Here is a 20,348-nt window from a genome sequence, read left to right as displayed (position 1 = left end):
GCTGTCCTCTGAGAATGGGAGAGTGTGACTTGCCCAAGGTCACCCAACCTCTAAGGTGAACACATCACAGGGGGTTCTTGGCAAGATATTTTCAGAGGGTGTTTGCCCTTGCCTTCTTCTGTGGTGGAGTGTATGTGACTTGCACGGGGTTATCCAGTGGTTTTCCATGGCAGAGTTGGGATTCAAACTCTGATCTCTCAGCATCCTAGTCCAATGCTCAAACCAATACACCACTCTGGCTCTTAATAATAGTGGCTGATATAAAAAAACAAAACAAAGGAGACTCTGAATAATAGGAAGATTTGTGGTTTTGTGGATTCCATGATGCTTAATGCTGACCTTAATATACTTGTTGTTTGGGAATCAACAGTGGACCTCTCATACTATCATGGGATATCATCTTGACTATCTGTTTGTCCAATTCCCTCTTTTGGAACAACATGCACCACTAGGATTCCCTGTAATCACATCTCTTCTCCAGTCCTTGAGGGGAGCAGGAGGAATCTCAATCTCAGGATGAGAACACTGCCTTTAAAAGTGTTTGGGCGTGTACATATGTGTATAGATAGATAGATAGATAGATAGATAGATAGATACCCTCTTTTGCTAGACCTGGTGGTTTGAATTTGAAGGGCACATTCTGTGAAACTGTGGTTGATGTTTAAGATGCCATGTTTAATTTCATCATCATGCTCCAGCTTTCTGTGACCTCATAATTTGTCAGCTTTTGGCTCTGAAATTTCAGAGTTTGCGAGATATGGCAGCCCCATACAGAGGCATTCATGCACAAAGTGCAAACAGGGAGATCCAGAAAGAGATGCTAATTGCTAAGTGTTACTGCAACAGAGTTGAAGTAATAGGCTGTTATTCCCACATATTTACAACAGCTTGTCATTGAGGTCTGTGTTGCCTTATACGGGCATGGCTGGGCTTGCCAAGTTTCAGGCCTATAGTCTCTTTCACACTATATAGTTACAGCATGTTGGTGTTATTTTAACTGTTATGGCTTCATCCTATAGAATCCAAGATTTGCAGTTTTCAGAGATACTTGAAATTCTCTGCCAGGGAGCTCCAATGCTGTAATTCAGATGAGTGCAGCAGAGAATTCTTAGTACCTCACCAAACTACAAATCCCAGGATTCTGTGAAGCCATAGCAGTTAAAATGGTATCAAAATGGTATAATTCGGTAGTGTGAAAGGTAAGTATATAATTCTTTAACAGAAAGAAAGGAAAACAATAACATGGGGAGAGGATGTGTTATTGTGCTGCTCTCTTTACTGCATATTTGTTGCCTTTATTCTGTTTCACAATGTAATTGAACACCACTTTTGGAGGCATATCCTCCAACATTTCACAGATGACAACCAGGACACATGTGGACAAGCAACGTCAGAGTGTGGTCAAGATGGCAAAAATTATTAATTAAAATAGACAAGCTAGAAGAGGCTGCCGTCTTTTGCTATAGCCAGAACTTACTAGGAAGGTCAGGATTTCTCTCCTCTTCCCATTGCTGAGTTAACTGAGAGCAAACTACTTTTGCACTTTGAACTCAATTTGTAGCAACTGAAATAATATGAGGAAAAAGGAAGTTTGGGGAGGATGAGAAAGAAACTGGGAAATCTGAAAAGCAGTTGAGGAAATGGGACACCAGAGGATTAATTGTGACTGTTCCTGCCAAATCAGGACAGTTGGATGGTGTGGGGAAGCTTTTGATTTTGTAGGCATGTTGAAAATAAAACATCAATCCAAATGTTTCTTGCACATGTTTGTACCAGTCAGAGCCATGTGTCTTTTGTGTGTTTTAGTCACCTACAATGGACTTATGACTGCAGAAATAACTTTGGAAACAAATGGACACTTCACAAATTAAAACCAGAATTGAATAGCATTTATTTTTTTCTGCCTTATTGAGCAGGAGAGGTAAGTGGGATAGGACCAGGAGATGGGGCAGTTAAGCAATGGACAGGCCTTTGAATGCAATGTCGCCTTCTACACAGGCAAATTCGATGCCTTCTGAGCCTGAGGCATTGGGGACCTTGAACTGATGGTTACCAGGCAGCGTAATGGTCACCTCATTTTTGTCATGAGCAAAGAACACCTGCAGAAAAAAAGAGGGGTGTGAGATGGTGGAGACAAGATATAATCCATTTACAGTGGTCCCTTTGTATACATGGGGGATCTGTGCCAGACCCACCCCCCACGTATGGCAAAAACGTGAGACCTGAAGTCTCATTGATTTCTATGGTCGTGTACTCTTGCGTGCAGTGCAGCACATGCGCCATTTTAAGTCCTCAGGCTTGCCATGCACAGAAGCTTAAATCTGTGTATGGCAAGCTTGTGTATGGAGTGGGCAGGTTATAATTATTTTAGTATTCTCTCCTGTCAATTAGAACAAATATGACAACAGGATATTAATTATGGCTGCCCATGGAAGATGTGCCTATTTAGTAAGGTTGATCAACTGTGGCCCTGCAGATGCTTTTGGCCTACAACTACCATCAGCCCTAGCCGGTACAGCAAATAGCAAGGATTATGGGAAATGCAGTTCAAAAACATCTGGAAGGGCACAGCTGCATACTCCTGCTAAACTGATAATTTGACAAGAGTTTCTGTGTCCATAATTTCATGACGGGGAAAACCAAATGAAAAATATCTAGCAAGGGATATTTCTATAATATCTTCACCAGCCGTCTTAGATCTGCTGTTCTCCAGATGTGTTGGACTACAAATTCCACAATGATGGTGACTATGAATGGTTTGAGTTGTAGGTGGACACATCTGGAGAAAGGAGCCATATTAGAAAATATTGATCTCAACTGTACTTCTGCCACCCTTTTGTATAACATACAACCCTCCAAATTTGTTGCTTTGTACCTATGTCTTACTATATCTAATCCTTCCTCCCACCCAACCACTAGTCATGGACAACCAGTCCCAAGCCTCACCTCAGCACTGCTGCCCTCTTGGAAAGGAAAGTTGGTCTCCCTGTGTTCTGTGCCCCACTTTCCTTTGGACTTGGAATTGCAGACGATGGTCCTTATGTCTCCATGAGCATCAAAACGTGCGTTGAAATGCAGTATAAGGTCATCTTTGCTTTTACCCAGGTTAACTACAAAACTAAGATAAAGGGAAGAACATTAATGCAAGGCACCGGGGATACAAAACAACACTATTTGCTTTTGTTAGTTCAAGGCACTAATATCTCACACTTCTAAAAAAAAGTTTCCCTGAGGAGCTTACAGCAACCATAATACACTGAATACTAAACAAGCATGGAAGCATGATATATTGAGCATCAACAGATGCACAGACGATGTCATTCAAATATGAAACATCAAACATTTTTTTAATAATGAGGAAATTGATATGCACACACTTAGCAAGGCAGTGATGTCATCCTAGCCCTACTTTCACTGCATTAGACAATGAGATCTAGAAACAGCACAATAAGCCTTTCTCACCTAGTGCCCTCCATAAATTGCAAACTTGTTTTGAGGACTGGAAAAGAGGGTCCAGGCCCTGAGGCTTGGTAGTCTTACCGTAACATTGTACCTTGAAGCAAGTTTGTTCCCACTGCCACATGCAGCGCAACCCAGCTCTGTCTTAGACAAATGATGCTGAATGATTTTTGGAGCCCCAGAAATCAATCGTGTATGGTGCTATATCACAACTAAAGCAGCTCTTAGGCAATGTGAGAGCCAGCATGGTATAGCAATTCGAGAGTTGGACTATGATACTATAGACCAGGGTTCGATTCCCAGCGCAGCCATGAAACTCACTGGGTGATCTTGGGCAAGTCACATGCTCTCACTCTCAGGGTTTACCTTAGGCCCATTACAGACGGGCAAAAAGTATGTGCTCGGCATGTACTAGGGTTAGAAAGGGGCGTCCTTTCCGGACGCCACTAACCCTAGTATGTGCCGAACGCGTACAAGATGGCAGCGCCCATTCTACATGGGTGCTGCCATCTTGACGTCGTGGACGCCTAGCGTTCGCACGTCGTGCAGCAGAAATGACGCCACAAGTGCACCATTGGCGACTTGTGGTGCCATTTCCATGCCTCAAGAAGAAGTTGCATTTTGCAGCTTCTTTTTTGTTGTGTCCGGGAATTGTGCGGTTTGCCTGCTGCGGTTCCTGGATGCAGCAACCAGCGGCGCTGGCAGGCCGCCCTTTTTGGGCGGTCTGTAAAGCGCCTTAGGGTCTTCATAAGTTGGAAACAACTTGGAGGCACACAGCAAAGAAGTAGGCAATTGGGAGATCTCCCTCTTTCTCCGATTCCCACAGTTGGTTGCAGGTTACAGGCTGCACATGAACATGATCCACCATAACTTTTTGTAGCCACCTCCTCCTCTTCCTCTGCTTGAGGCAAGTTGAACCAATTACACAATTGCTCTCCTTCTCAATTATTTTTCCCAAGGGAGTTCAGGGTTGCTCGTCCAGTCTCCTTGAGGCCCCCTCCCTAACAGCTCATAGGCGCCACTGTGTAGGTGGTAAACTGAGGAGGTTTTGGGAATGACTGGCTTGGAGGAATCTTCCGTGATGTTATCAGCAAGAAGGGAACAATTAGGGCATGCTGCTCCTTTAGATTATGTCTTTTCCCAGTGAAGGAGCCAAAATCTCTTTAGGCTCCTTCCTGCCTAAACACAGATCTTCTCTAGTATAGCAGCAATGGGGAAATGTGTGGCCTTCTAGCTGGTCCTTGCTACTGGATCTGCTGGTAAGATCTGCTGGGGCGGTGTTGCAATTCAACAACAACTGAAGGGACACATCTTCTCTATCCCACACTCTCAAACCAGTGCCCTTCAGTATTGTTGGGCTACAGTTCCCATTCCTACCAGTCATCACTAGGTGGCAAAATTCTGTTACACTGCCAGGATTTCCTGGGAGTTTTGTTTTACCCTGAAATCTGTTTCTTTTGAATACAGTGAGCCCTTTGTATCTGCTGGAGTTTGGTTCCAGAACCCTCTATGGATACCAAAATCCATGGAAGCTCAAGTCCCATTAAATACAGTGGCATCGTAAAATGGTGTCCCTTACATAAAATGGCAAAATCAAGGTTTGCTATTTGGAATTTATACTTTAAAAAAATATTTTCAAGCCGTGGATGCTTTAATTTGTGGATAAAGAATCTATGGATAAGGAGGGCTATTGGTTCCTGAGGCCAAGATCCAGTAGTTATACTGGCAGAGCTTAACCTTCTGCCAGTGTATCTACACTGGTGGTCCAGGTTGCAATGGTTTATTCTCCTTCCCAGCTGTACAAAAGCAGCTTGGTTCTCAGGGTGGGGTGGGGGGCAAGCATCCCCACTCCAGCTACAGGTTGGCTGTACGGATGTACCCAGGAGCCACCTGTCTGCACTTATTTACCCTGGAGAGGATTAAAAGCAGTCATCAATCCCTGGACAAAGGCAGCAGCTATTTCTTTGGTCCTGGGAGTGCAAGGGTAGGTAGACATCTCAAACTAGTCAGGAGAGGAGGTTGGAGTTGCTCATAGGAGCCTCTGGTTCTTCTTATATGGCAAACAGGGGTAAACATGTTGCACAAGAAGGTTCATGATACTTCCCTCCACAACAGCCTTAAAAATACTTATGGCGGTGTAACTGGAGGTTACATCAATACACTCCATCTACTCCCACTAGAAGCCAAAATGATGATGTTATCCTTTTGGCATGTTGTGAGACTATATGACTTATTTATTTATAACAAAATATGATAATTCTGTTAGAGTGGGAGGCAGTAGGAAAGGGGAAGACTGCATTACATATGGATTTGTAATTGGTTACATGGATTTGTAATTAGTTGACCAGCCAAACCCAAAGGGTACACAGCAATGGTTCCTCTTCATCCTGGAAAGAAGTGACCGGTGGAGTGTCACAGCGTTCTGTCCTGGGCCCAGTGCTATTCAACATCTTTCTTAATGACTCGGACAAAAAAGTAGAGGGCATGTTTATCAAATGTGCAGATGACATCAAATTAGGAGGAGTAGCTAATACCCCAGAGGACAGGGTCAAATTTCAAGAAGACCTGAATAGATTAAAAAGCTGGGCCAAAGCTAAAAAATTAATTTTGACACTGCACTTAGGGTGGAAAAAATGAAATGCATAGATACAGGATGGGGGGAACCTAGTTTAATGAGACTATGTGTGAAAGGGATCTAGGAGTTCTAGTAGACCACAAGTTGAACATTAGCCAACAGTGTGATGCAGCAGCTAAAAAGGCTGATGCGATTTTAGTCTGCATCAATAGAAGAATAGTGTCTAGATCACTGGAAGTAATAGTGCCACTCTATTCTGCTTTGGTCAGGCCTCACCTGGAATACTGTGTCCAGTTCTGGGCACCACAATTCAAAAATTATGTTGACAAACTGGAGCGTGTCCAAAGGAGGGCCACCAAAATGGTGAAGGGTCTGGAAAACATGCCTTATGAAGAAAGGGAACTGGGTATTTTTAGCCGGGAGAAGAGACGGTTAATGGGGTGATATGATAGCCCTCTATAAGGGGTGTCACATTGAGGATGGAGTAAGCTTGTTTTCTGCTGCTCCAGAGACTAGAACACGGAACAAGGGATACAAACTAGAGGGAAAGAGATTCCACCTCAATATTAGGAGGAACTTCTTAACAGTAAGAGCTGTTCAACAGTGGAACACACTCCCTTGGAGAGTGGTGGCATCTCCTTCTTTGGAGGTCTTTAAAAAGAGGCTGGATGGACATCTGTCGGGGATGCTTTGATTGGTTGGACGGGATGGCCCTTTTGGTCTCTTCCAACTCTATTATTCTATGGAGTTTATCAGACAAGGGGAATTGGAAGTATAATCCGATGGCAATCTGAACACAATCATGGGGTTTAACATTATTGCGTGATAACCCACTACACACAAATTCGGGCAATGGGAAGTCAGTCTGAATGCAATCATGTGGTTTCATGTTATTGCGTGATACACTGCCACATGCAAATTCGGGCAATGGCATGCTATTTTCGGGCAGTAGGGAGCCAGTTTGAATGCAATGTGTATTCATGTAATTGCACAAAACTAGCAAGTGAATGTGTTTTGGCCCCACTTTCTTTTAATTCTAATTTAAGAGAATTCCTCTCGTTTGATAAACTCCCAAGATTCTATGAACTGTAAGATCTGAGTGTGTAAGACTTGAGCAGGGCTGTAAATAAGGCAGTCTGTTGGAAGCCTCTCATGAATAGGGTTGTAAAAAGTCCAAGCTGATATGATGGCATATAAAAACAAAACCACCTGCAGGATTCTAGTCTAAAATATTTTCTTTAGCAAAAAATTTGAGGGGCTGCAGCTCCCATTTTCAGTTGCATGGCATGTCACTTCATTTGGCAAATTATTCTACACAGGTTTGGATAAATGGGTGAGTAGGTAAGGGATGTAATCTATTTATAGTGTGCCCGTAATAATGCATGTCTTTTTACTTTCTTTTTTCCCCTAGGCTACAGGATGAAACCACAGCTGGTTTGATTCCAATTCCCAGCTGTCCCCAAACTGATTGAGATTGTGTTGGGGTGGTGGTGGTGGTGGTGATAAATGCGAATTCTTCCATTTATCTGAGTTTTCTTCCCAGATAACAAAGGGGTAACGTGCAAAGAGGTACTGTTACATTTTAATGAGGCAGCATCAAAGAAGTGATATAGCAACCGTGCGAGATGGGCATTTGGGGAGAACCCTTCAAGATGGTTCTGAGCAGAAGTTATAAAAAGCACCATCAGGCTTTTGTCTCTGGCTCTCTTCCTAAACAAACACTCCCCTCCCTCCCAAAATTGGGCATCAAGGTAGTTCCTCTTCTTCCCAGCCCTACTTTCTCTGCATTAGACAATGAGATCTAGAAACAGCACAATAAGCCTTCCTCACCTAGTGCCCTCCATAGATTTTGAACAATAACTCCCACTGCCTTGAATAGTATGATGGGTGCTGTAGTCTAGTTCTTCTGGAGAGCACCAAGTTGGGAAAATCTGAAGAATTTCAGAGGTATATGTAGTCCAACATCCTTGATTTCAACTTGATTTCCCCAAGCTGCAGCCTTCCAGATGTTTTGAAATTATCCCCCAACTACTGGCCACACTACCCAGTTGATGGGATCTCTAAACCAGGCTGGAAAAGCCTGTTCTGTTTCTATAGAAGCTAGACAGATACCTGAGTTTGGACTTGGTTATGAACCTACAAAGATGTCTTCAACAAAGTCAGACCATTGGTTTATTGAGTTATGATTGGAAGCAGCTTCAAGTTAACTGCTAACTGTGACCCATTGTATCCAGAGGTGACAGCCAGGGATTAAATCTGGTGCTTCCGACATGTGCAGGCATAAATTGAGAGTAAGACAGAGACATGACATGGTGATAATTACATCAGTGCAATTATCATGCAAGTTTTGGATGATATAAATAGCAGTCACCAAATCCTACCCTCCCCCCCCCCACTCTGAATAACCTCAGGACTGTTGAGGGTGGGGTTTATGGAGGGGAAGTAAAACTTGTTTGCTCTGTTCTTCTCTCTTGCTTTGTAAAGAAAATCTCCATTTCCCCAACAATCCTGTACTGAAACAATTAAACGATACCTAGTTTGACCTTAAGGGTACAACTGAATGAAAGCTCCACCTAGGAGTTTATCACATGGGAGGAATTTCTCTTAATTTCGAATGAAAAGAAAGTGGGGCCAGAACGCATTCATGTGAATTCGCTAGTTCAGCGAACTTATGTGAATTCAAATTGCATTCGAACTGACTTCCCATTGCCCGAAAATAGCTTGCCATTGTCCGAAATTGCGTGCGATCACCTCTCACACAATAACGTAAACCCCATGATTGCATTCGGACTGACTTCCCGTTGCCTGAAATTGCATGTGGTAGTCTATCACGCAATAATGTTAAATCCCATGATTGCGTTTGGATTGCCATTGGATTATACTTCCAATTTCTCTTGTCTGATAACGTCCCTATAAAGAGAGGCAAACTTCTGTGCTTCTAGTTAACTGCTACAGCCTTTTCCAACAAGTTCAGACTGGCTGGGAGTGATCCAACCCATCTGGAGGCTGGCAGTTTGGGGGGAAAGGCTGACTTTGGAGCAACTGCACCATTTTATTACAGGCCTTATAAATCTAGGGTCCTGTCTGTTTTGGCCAGGGTAGTCTGGGAGCAGCCTGGAGTATCCTAACCCCAGAGATGCCCAACCTTCCCCATTACCTCGTGCTCTGTTCCAATGTCAGGAATTCTCTGATGCTGGAATGAGATGTCCAGCCTCGATCACATGGCTGGATGCCTTATTCTAACCTCAGAGTGAGTGACCTGCAGCAGTGGTGGACATGCCAGGCGGGACGCATATGCCTGGTGCTGGAATGGAGGCTCTGCATCTTCAATGAAGATCTTCAAGGAAGATCTGGAGCAAACAGGGAGGTTTTTTTTAAACTCCATATTAAGACATGTATACCCCAGGGTTTGTGATGAATGGGGCCCTGAATCATCTAGACTCCCCATTTAATGGATAGAGGATGGCTGGTTTATTTGGCTCAAACAGACAGCAACTAGGATTGTGGAAAGAATGAAAAGAGGAAATCTCATAGCCAGAAGAAAGAGCTGGAGTGTGCTATTCTCATCTAATTCTGCTTATTCTTCCTGGCATTGTACCAAATAGGAATCAGTTTACTGTATTCAGAGGAAAAAGACATTACAAGAGGAGACTGAGGGAGAAGAACCTCTGCATTCAACAGCTGGTTCTGCTTATTCTCTTGGCAGGAGGAACAGAGTAAGGAGGGAGGAGGGAGGTCATTAGCTAGTCTGTGTTTTGGACATGATTCACTGGAAAATGCTTCTGTGGGTGGTCATTAACAAAGACTGGAAAAGTTATTTTGGACTCCAAAACCCAGAACCCTCCAATATTCATGTTGGTTGGAGGATCTAGGATGCTGAAGCCCCCAAAGCCACGTATCCAAGCTGTAGTCATTAAGCCCTTATTCTGCAAGGGAGGAAGTTAAAAACTGAGGTTCTTCTCTTTAGTTTGATAGGAACTGTTCTTCTTCTTATGTGTCTTCGTTTCCGATTTATGCCAACCCTAAGGCAATCCTATCAAGGTTTTTTTGTGGCTGAGAGCATGTGACTTTCCCAAGGTTTCCATGGCCAAGCAGGGATTTGAACCCTGGTTGTACCTATAAATCCCATCCCTATACCACCAAGGACATAACTACAGGCTTCCATTACTTCAACAGGCATTCCTGGGAATTTTCTATGATCACATACCACTTCCCAGTACCCTTTGGAGAAGAGCTTGGAAAAAATTAAAAAATAAATAAAGATAAATTGTTGCCCTAATTTGTTATTAGGTGACAAAGTTAAAATTCATTATTTTAATCATTAAAAGCAAATTTCATTATTTTCTATTTGTGATTCATTACTGGTCAATTTATTAATTCTTAAAATTTAACAATTCAATCTAATTAACACATGAATTAACTAGTGAATTAACACATTCGACTTTTCAGATTTCTCCCTTAATGTTTTAACACTAACAAAGGAGCCCTGGTGGCGCAGTGGTTAAATGCCTGTACTGCAGCCATTTACTCAAAACTGCAAGGTTGCGAGTTCAAGACCAGCAAAAGGGCCCAAGCTCGACTCAGGCTTGCATCCTTCCGAGGTCGCTAAAATGAGTACCCAGACTGTTGGGGGCAAATTAGCTTACTTGCTAATTAGCTTACTTGCTGTTCACCGCTATGATCTTTGGAATAGCGGTATATAAACAAAACATATTATTATTATTAAATGAAACTCCTTTAGAGATTTAATGCTAGCGTGTTAGTACTGACACATATGTTCCAAAACTCTGTTTTGGAGGAAGTAATGATACAATTTAAACTGATGAAATCAGTGTAAGATTGCTGTGTAAAAGATTCTAGATATGGCCAATGATAATTTCTCCCATGAGATCAAAACCTACCTCTTGGCTCCTGATGGAACGTCACCTTTTACAGAAATGCGCTGGCCTGGTGCAATACGGAGGCTGGTGCAAACAATTCCCTAGACAAAGAATCCAGAGAGAAGTTACTGTTTGTACCCTTTTGCTAAGCAACAGGAAACTGGGGTCTCATACTATGGATAGTCTTTGAATAGTTCACCTCTTGTTCTAATAAAAGCATAAGCCACTTAATTAACCATGGAGACAAACCAAAATATGTGCATTAGTCACATTGAATCCCCAAGCTTCAGAGTGGGCTAATATTTAAACAAGAATGGAGAACATGTGGCCTGCCAGATGTTGTTAGACCAGATTCCCAGCCTCCTTCACCAGTGGCTTTGATTCATCTCAGTTGGGCAGTGGATCTGCCCTGGGTTTTCAAATTGTCCAAGATTCAGAGACCTATCCCAAACTAGATTCAGCACCTCAGATACCTCATTTACACTTCAGACTGAAATAGAGAGTAGATTCACCACTCCATTGGCAATGGCATCACTAGCTAGGGTGTTACCCGGTGTGGAGGGTGTCACTTGGGAAGGGCACGTTTGTGCCTCCTGCACTGAAGTGGGAGGAGGGCATAACAGGGTGTCACCCCACCTCTGGGATGTCACCCAGTGTGGCCTGCCCCCATCACACATTCCTGTGACGCCCCTGCCCACTGGCATTGCAGCAAACAGCCACCATGGCTGAGTGCCACCTTGCTTATGCATTGCCACTTCTGCTTTTTCCAGCTGTCCCGGCTCTCTTTAGAAACAGCAGATGGCAAGGAGGGTTTATTTCTTCCTGTATGTGAAGAGGCAACAAACCCGAGGGCAGCCTAGGGCTTCTAAACTCCCCGTTCTGCCATTCAGAAAATCAAAGTCCCTACCCCTGCAGTCTCAAAGCCATTTTGTAACAGGGGATGGTGACACTGGGAAAAGTAGGGAATGTTCTCTTTGAGTAGATGAAGGGATGGAATTTAGTACATCTTTTCTCCCATCCCATTGCCAAAACCTCCTGCAGTGATCCAAGGGATGCCAGAACCAAGGGTATTTGTTTTACTCACTTGGAAGGACTGCTAGTTCAGAGCAGAGCTTGGGAAATTTATATTTCCTTAGACAAAACTCCCAGAATTCTCCAGTGGACATGTTGGCTGGGGGATTTAGGGAGCTGTAGTCCAAAAGGAACATTTCCCAATCTTTGGCTCAGAGACAGTGTCTGTAGGCTTAACAGCCAAACTCCAAGAAGGGAGCTGAGGCTTGGCTCATGGGTCTAAAGGTAGGCTTCTGAGCCACAGTCAAGATTGCTTCTTGCAACTGAGACATAAATTTACTTTAAACTTGTGAATGCCTCAGTGGCAAAACATTGCCAACTTCTCTCACGCCCACCTCCCACCCAAAACAAAGTCTTAATGGAAAACATCAATTCAGACATCTGCCGCATTGATTCTCGATGCTTCAGTGTGGCTCATGATGGGCAAGCCACTCGTGACCTCAGTTCTCCAATCTGCAAAATGGGTACAAAAATCTCTTTCTTTGTTCTGCTGATTAAGATTTGCAAGACATGTTATATGGGGAAAAGAAACATATAGAAATTGGAATTATATTCTTTTTAAAGTGAGACCTCTCCCCCTGCCATAGAGAGAAAAGATTCATCTGCTTCCTGTTTTAGGGGGAAAACCAATAAAAAGAAGTTAGGGGGGCTTGTCTGAGTTTCAGAACTTTCTTTTCCCATAAGGGAGGGAAAGTAATAATTAACATGACTTTTTCCAAGAAGGAGGAAAAAGCTGGATCCAACAGCAACGCTGGCGCATGCCATGTTTCTGAGCCACACCCAGTTGCCACAGCACTTTGAACATCTCATTGCTCACACTCAACAGATGTCTTCACTTGCTTCAGATCTAGGGATTTATGATTGCTCTGGGCTTTAGGCAAGTTTCAAACCATGATATTATGAGATGCCTCCAGAAGCTGTTTTGGCTTTCTTTCCTGGTTGTGTGGGTAGGAGAAGATTTAGAAAAGGAGTGCTGGGAGAAAAGATGAATTTAGAAAAAAAATACTGTTGGGGGGAATGGCAACTCTCAGAATCTCCAGCCAGGTTGTAATCCCCACAAACATAATTTCCCCAAGATCTGAGTAAAGGTACAGTGGGTCCTTGTTATCTGCTGGGTTTGGTTCCAGGACCTCTCAAGAATAACAAAATCAGTGGATGCACAAATCCCATTAAATACAATGACATAGCAAAATGGTGTCCCTTATATCAAATGGAAAATCAAGTTTTGCGATTTGGAATTTACACTTTTAAAAAATATTTTCAAGCCATGGATACTTGAATCCTTGAATTAAAAAAACACCAGTGGATAAAGAGGACCAACTGTAATTACAGCTGAAACAAACTTAAGCAGAAGTCTACCCTCTAATACATACATATAAATATTTTTTTTTCTCAGAAAAAGAGATAATCATATAAACTTTGCTGGTATGCAAACCCACCCACCCCCCAAAACATACATACCAGTGGTGGGCTGGAACTTACAACAGAAACATGCAATGCCTTTAACTTTACAACCAACAAGACCCCATTACAGTACTGAACTGTCAGTCCAGTGATAAATCATGCACTCTGCACTAAGCTCAATTGCACAATCATCTCCTTCTAAAATGTGCTATTATTTTTGCATCTGAAAGTCTGCCCCAGGGGCCACAGCCAGCCAGGCTCTCTATTCTCAAACACCCAAACCTGTTGCCTTTGCTCGTAAACTCACAGACATGATGAGTTGAAGCTGTTCTTTACTGCAGATAATGCACAGATCTGGTTCTGCAGACAGATGTGGAGAACTAAGCTGCCACTCCCTGGCCTTTATATAGCTCTCCAGCTGAAGAATGACATAGCCCATCAACCAATCAAAAAGCAGCATTAGGTGGTGGGTGGGTGGGAAGGGGTGGCAGAGGGTAGCTTCCTTGATGCTGAAGCCAGCCTTTGGTCCTGCCTTCAGACCATTGCTGGAAAGAGCCCATCCAGCTCCTTGTGGCAATGACGAAGCCAGTGGAAAATAGTTTAACAATGAGAGGGCTTGATTGTCCAAGAGTAGTTTAAAAAATTAAACTGTGGATGACAGTTGGGAGGCGTAATCTGAGGCCCCTTTGTTGAGAAAGCCTGGAGCAATAAATGTAGATGTATCCAAGCCAAGAAGATGCCATGAAACTTGGGAAATGGCTTTCATAAAAGGAAGGGAGGGGGGACAGCCAGAACTGCTGCACTTGGATGTGTTCTCCAGCAACTGATTGAAACCATGGTCTCCATAGGATTCTTCAAACAGAGAAAGCAATTTATCTAACAAGTGTGTCTTCAAATCCATAATGGGCATCCAATGAAAGCTTTGACATTGTTGGGCATCTGCCAAAACCCATAATCAAAGAGAAGAGCCACTGCCAGAGCCTGGAAAAGTTACTATTTTGAACTATGAAGCCAGCCCATCCAGTCCCTACAGCATTCTGGTCTGGTTGCTCTTATTCCATAATGTCGCTGCTTATTCTTTTGCCATCTCCAAGTGAATGCACCATGAAAAGAGTGAGGAGAAGGAGGAACTACCTCTCTCTGGATCCTTACACATTTTATAATTATAGTATTAGGACTTCACTTTAACCAGCATGCAGGATCATGAGCCTCACAGTCACCCCCACCAGATTTTACTAGACAGATACTAAGCAAACCAGAGTAGCAAAACCCAAAATAAGTAGAGGATCCCACAATTAATATTTCATGGATTCAACCTATGGAATCCTGGGTTTTTTAGTTTGGTGAGGCATTAGAGGAGCTGAGGGCATCTCTGACCCTGGTATCACCCACTGCAGGGAGCAAGGCTTCTGGGGACTGCATACTCGGCCTCTGTCAGGCCGCCCTGTCCTTCTCCTCAGCAGAAGAAGGATGGGATGGCAGAGAGGAAGTGTGCTTGGTCTCTGTTGGGCCACCCCGTCCTTCTTCTTGGGAGGAGAAGGACAGGACAACATAGGGGGAAGGCCTGACTGGGTGACACCCCTCTTCGGGGGGTGTCACCTGATGCAACCCGCACCCTCTGCAGTGGTGCCAACTGAGGAACTTCTGCTGAGAATTCTAAGTATCCCTCCCCAAACTGTAAATCCTGGGATTCTACAGGATGGAACCATGGGAGTTAAAGTGGAACCATAATGCAATGACTGCAGTGAGAGGGAGGTTCTACTGATTTTTTTCTGGGTAAGGGAACAAAAAAAATCCCATGAATAGCTGCGTTGGCCCATGAATAAAATCATAATCCAGAGATATAGCCATGTTAGTATGTAGAATCAGTACGTAGAGAGATCTTGTAGCACTTTTGAGACTAACTGAAAGAAAGAAATTGGCAGCATGAGCTTTCGTAGGCTTCAGTCTACTTCCTCAAATGCATCAGAAGAAGTAGACTGAAGTCTACAAAAACTCATGCTGCTAATTTCTTTCTTTCAATTAGTATTAAAGGTGTTACAGGATCTCTCTACGTACTAATCATAATCCAGAGTTGGCTAATACCTTTACTAGGTCCAGACAAAATAGCACTAAGGTATGTGAGTTTTTGAGTTTCCCAGAACTTTTCCATAGGCAAGATATATATGTGTGTGTATATGTGTGTGTATTTATTTTTTATTTAAGAAAACAGATATGAGAAGGAGGGTGGAAAATCAGGCCAAATATGCAACTGTTAGAGCTGTAGCTGGACTAAATCCCAAGATGAAGAAAGCAGATAGATGAATCAGCAAAATCAGGACGGCGAAAATGTGACCTGCAGAGAGTATGTACTCCCACCTATATTTTGCTTCCTACAGCCTTGTGGAGATTCCAAAGCTCTCCCAATTTTTTAAAAATAAGTATGTGTGTGATTTTTCATCCCGATATCATCAAAAGTGGTTCAAAACAACAGCTTTTAAGCCCTCATTCTTCCCAATGACCATCTAAACCCTCACCTTCCAAAAAGGGTCTGTCAAGTTTGCATCAGGTTGTACTTTGAAGGTTGTAGAATAAATCAGACTCTTCAGAATATGTCCAGTGCCTTGGGCAAAGGATTCCACATACCTTTTTTTCTGTGAGAAGTAATGTGGATGAGTGCCTGCCCTTCTAAATCTGCCACAACCTCACTGCTTAGGGCACTTGTCCCAGGCTCTCCATGGCCTCTTCTACTCTGATTTGAAATGCAACCACTGAGAGCTGCTTCTCATGCCACATACACAGCCACTGATCACACCCATGTATACTCCAAATCAGTTCATCTGGAGCAGCTATTTCATGCCACACCAAAGCTCCATGTCTCACCCTCACGCAGATTGATGAGCCTCACAATCAGCCTCACCGGAGTTAACTAGATAGATGCCAAGCAAACCAGAGTAGCAAAACCTTCTAATAAGTAGCAGACCCCACCATAAATATTTCAGGATGAGCATTTCAAACTGAATACATGCCAGCAAAATGGCCAAAGCTCATTTTCCTTGGAGAAATGTCCTGCCGCCACATAGCTACAGTTGACTGGCAAGCGTGGTAGACTGCTAAGTACAAACTTAGCCCTTGTCTGCATTGCAGAAATAAAGCAGTTTGACACTGCTTTAACTTCCACAGCTCAATGCTATGGAATTTTGGGATTTGTAGTTTTGTGAGCTATTTAGCCTTCTCTGTCAGAGCTCTGATGCCATACCAAACTATAAATCCCAGAATTCCATAGCATTGAGCAATGGCAGTTAATGCTGGGTCAAAGTGCATTATTTCTGCAATGCAGATGCAGCCTTAGTAATAATCAGTAGTCTCTACCATAACTCTTCAGAAGTCTGGAAGAAGTAAGGTGGCTGGAGGCTTTTAAGTCAGGAATGAATCCACTTTGGATTTTAAAGGAAGTATCCATGGTGCTGAATGTATTTGGGGGCATTAGCTTTAGTACTTTGGGTGTCTCCTTTAAAGTCTGGACTAAAACTCAGAGTGCACCACTGACGTGATACACATTGGCCATCAGAAATGAAAGTACTGCCTTCATTTCATGTTGCGAGAACAGTGCTTATTCCTGAGAATGCCAAGGGAACCAACCTCAATGTGGTTATCTTCACTTGGATTATACTCACCCTGCCAGATAATGATATATGTCTGATGTTCCTTAACAGATGGAGTCTTCTCAAATGTTATGGCAGAGAATACAGTGGCCCCTTAGTATCCACTGGGGTTTGGTTCCAGGAGTCCCCACGGATACCAAAATCTGTGGATGCTCATGTCCCATGATATATATGGCATAGTAAAATGGTGTTATATAAAACGGCAAAATCAAGGCTTGCTTTTTGGATTTAAATAAAAAAATTAAAAGCTGTGAATGGTTGAATTCATGGATGCTAAATGCACAGATGCAGAGGGCTGACTATATTCAGTCTGGATACTGAATTCTGGCATTTTTTTCACTCCACTACAACTGAAGACCAGTGCCTGATAGTATAGAATACCTGTTGAGTTGGAGTTATCTTTGCCTGCAAATGGGAACTATGCCAGCAACACACAGAGAAAAAAAAAGCATTGTTGCTGTGAGACTACTGTATGCATCACAAGAATGGAAAAGAACCTCACTGGGTCTGAAACTCTCAATAAAATATCCCTTTTATGCCACCTGAGACAGTACAAGACAAATCACCGCTTGCTTCTGATGCACCACATTTGTGAATCCCCTGGTGCATTTTGGAAATATAAAATTTACAAACAAAACCATGAATGGATTTGAACAAGGCAAACAGCTAAAAATGGGAAAATAAAAACATGCATTAGTCAATTCATACATTAAAATGTACAAAGGAATATACAGCTTTTGATATACAACTTATTATTTGTCAATGCTCTTTTGTGGGGAGAGAAAAACAAAGTCTCAGAACTAAAGAAGAACCAAGGACAAATACAAGAGAAAGAATGAAATCATGCTAATTCTGCTGCAAAGCACTGAAGAACAAAGTATGGAAGTGTTTTGTAGGTAGGTGTTCCTGCTGTTGTTGGGGTGTAGTCATGGGGTCTCTGTTGATCCTTGTGGTTAATTTGTTCCTGCACTTAAGTGACTTGATGATGATTCAGTTATGGCACAACACTGCCTAAAGGGAAGGCAGGTGGCACAAGGCAGGTTGGGATACTCTTTCCAGTTTGTGGTCAAATTTCCAAACCCACTTTTCCAAATTCACCAGAAAAGCTTGTTACAAATGCAGGGGCAGAGGCCTTCCTGAGATAGGTTCTTTAAGTATATTCTTTGCATCTTGGCATGTACCCATATTTGGGTTATTTGGCCAAATTATGACTCACTACAGAGGAAAAGCACTTTTTTCCGGGGGAAGAGGGGGAGGAAAGGAAGATGTTACTTTCTGCAGAAGCAGCATTGCTCTGTATAATCAAATCTGTAGAGCAGAAAAAAAAATTGGCTGCAGGACACATGTCTGCTCTTGTGGTTTGTGGGTTTGCGTGGCGTTTAAGTTCATTTTTTTTTAATATACATCACAAGAAATGCTGAACTCTTTCCAAAACTTCAGAACAAACTGCTCTTTCTCTCTCTTTCTCCTCCTTCCTCAGCCATGTTAGCTACTACAGTACATGCTTAGGGAAAAAACAGCAATGGCTCACATTTTGTATTAGCCCTGTAGCTAGATATGGTCATTCTATACCTTAATGGTATAGTTCAGAGAAGGGCATAACATATTGGGAGAAGCACTGCTTTTGATTGCAAATCCTAGAACGTTCTAATCGGTATGGCCAATAAGTCCTCACCCTCAAACTCTGCGGGAGGACAATCTTTTCCCCCCTACTAAGAATTGCATCTTTATCAATTTTGTTCTCACAAGCAAGAATTAATAACACAACCACAACTGAGAGAAAGCCATTGGAAATTGCATCATTTTTGCCTTCTGGGACTATTTGCAGTCCAGGCTTTATCCTGTGCAAAAGAACTGCACTTGGTTTTTTGAGCGGGGGAAAAATGGTGTTTTCTGTGCAAAATAATCTGAGCCAGCATGGTGTAGTGCTTTGAGCACTGAACTACAACTCTGAAGATTCAGGGTTTGATTCCCTGTTCCAGCATAAAAATCCACTGGATGATCTTGGGCAAGTCACATGCTCTCAGCCTCAGAGGATGGTAATGGCAAACTCCTTCTGAAGAAACTTGCCAAGAAAACCCTATGATGGCTTCAACTTAGGGTCAACACAAGTTAAAAAAATACTTGGAGGCTCACAACAACAACACCCCCTACCCCCACCCCCCATCCCCCCAAAAAGAAACTACAAAGCTTTGCACCTATGTAGGATCCTCCTTGTCAGGGCTTCCCATCACTCAAGAAATCCATTTTTCCACCATGTTTAGAGTATTTTGAATACTCTTTCAGTCTTTAGGCCTGCATGCAAGCAGTAGGCAAGGCTGAAACTAGACCAGAGCTAAAAGGAAGGTGAGCTAACCCCTGATTGATCTCTTTGCAACCAGACAGTGAAGAGCAAAGTGTGGAACTGTTTTGTAGCTGCTATTGTGCACCTGTCTCCCAGGTGTGCAACAGCAGCTGGACAGCATCTGGTCACAGCTCTGCCTCTTCAAGGCCACTGCCTGGCTAAGAAAGTACATCCCCTTCACCATCCTATTGCCATTATTAGGAAAAATTGAGCAGCTTTTGCCCTCTAGCATAGATATATTCTGGTAGTGTCAAACAAGCCTAAATATGACCATGGAACTCAGAAATATTTAAACAGTGGCTAGGCTTTAAAGCTGTAAAGTTCCAGCAAGGATGGAGAACTTGTGGTTCTCAAGATATGGTCATATTTTATCTCCAGTTATCTCCAATTGTCTCTGACCATTAGCAACAGTGACTAAGGTTGATGACAGCAAGGATGCAGCCATATCCAGAGAGCTATAGGTTCCCCAGCCCAGCCAGACACATTTCTCCAATCAAGCTCCACTAGATTCAAACAGGGCTTATGTTGTTGTACTATTGCCTAGGGCTGTTCTCTAAGTGAAACAGAGAACCACCTTAGTTTAACTGCATTAATTTTCCTTCAGTGCATCTATTATATAAAATTAGTATGTTGTTTTTCAGTTTCGTTTATCATGATAGTCTTTGAACCAATAACCTTCTCTGAATTGTTTCATGATGTAATAGCTGATTCCTTAGCATGCCTATGTACTGATTTATTTATTTATTTAAACCATGGGCTTCCATTTGAACTCCTGCTGCTATTGAGAGTTGGCTTTGTAGGATACTTTCTTCGTGTGGCATTATTCCAAACCCCCTCTATTTGCACAGCGTGGAATGTAGCCAGATTTCAGAACCCATTCCATCAGCTTAAGCACAAATTTCTTAGGGTATTCTAATGGCTCATCTGCTGATAATGGGGGGGGGGGGAAACCCCTCAGACACCATATGTTT

The 20,348-nt window shown here is 42.8% G+C and overlaps 1 protein-coding gene across 1 annotated transcript; it reads right to left on the bottom strand.

Annotated features, from left to right (window-relative positions):
- Nucleotides 1–1,867: 1,867 nt before the first annotated feature.
- On the bottom strand, nt 1,868–13,785 carry LOC149311898 (galectin-1-like). The gene is made up of 4 exons (XM_089528131.1): nt 13,697–13,785; nt 10,936–11,015; nt 2,947–3,118; nt 1,868–2,099 (listed from the first exon to the last, which is right to left on the bottom strand). The coding sequence occupies exons 1-4, from the start codon at nt 13,700–13,702 to the stop codon at nt 1,953–1,955; spliced, it is 405 nt and encodes a 134-aa protein (XP_089384257.1). The 5' UTR covers nt 13,703–13,785; the 3' UTR covers nt 1,868–1,952.
- Nucleotides 13,786–20,348: the final 6,563 nt, after the last annotated feature.

Source organism: Sceloporus occidentalis, unplaced genomic scaffold (assembly GCF_023333645.1).
Source record: "Sceloporus occidentalis isolate IW3139 unplaced genomic scaffold, rSceOcc1.0.p SCAF_5, whole genome shotgun sequence".
NCBI lineage: Eukaryota > Metazoa > Chordata > Lepidosauria > Squamata > Phrynosomatidae > Sceloporus > Sceloporus occidentalis.
The sequence above is the reverse complement of the archived record's forward strand: the minus strand, read 5'-3'. Positions and strand labels throughout refer to the sequence as shown.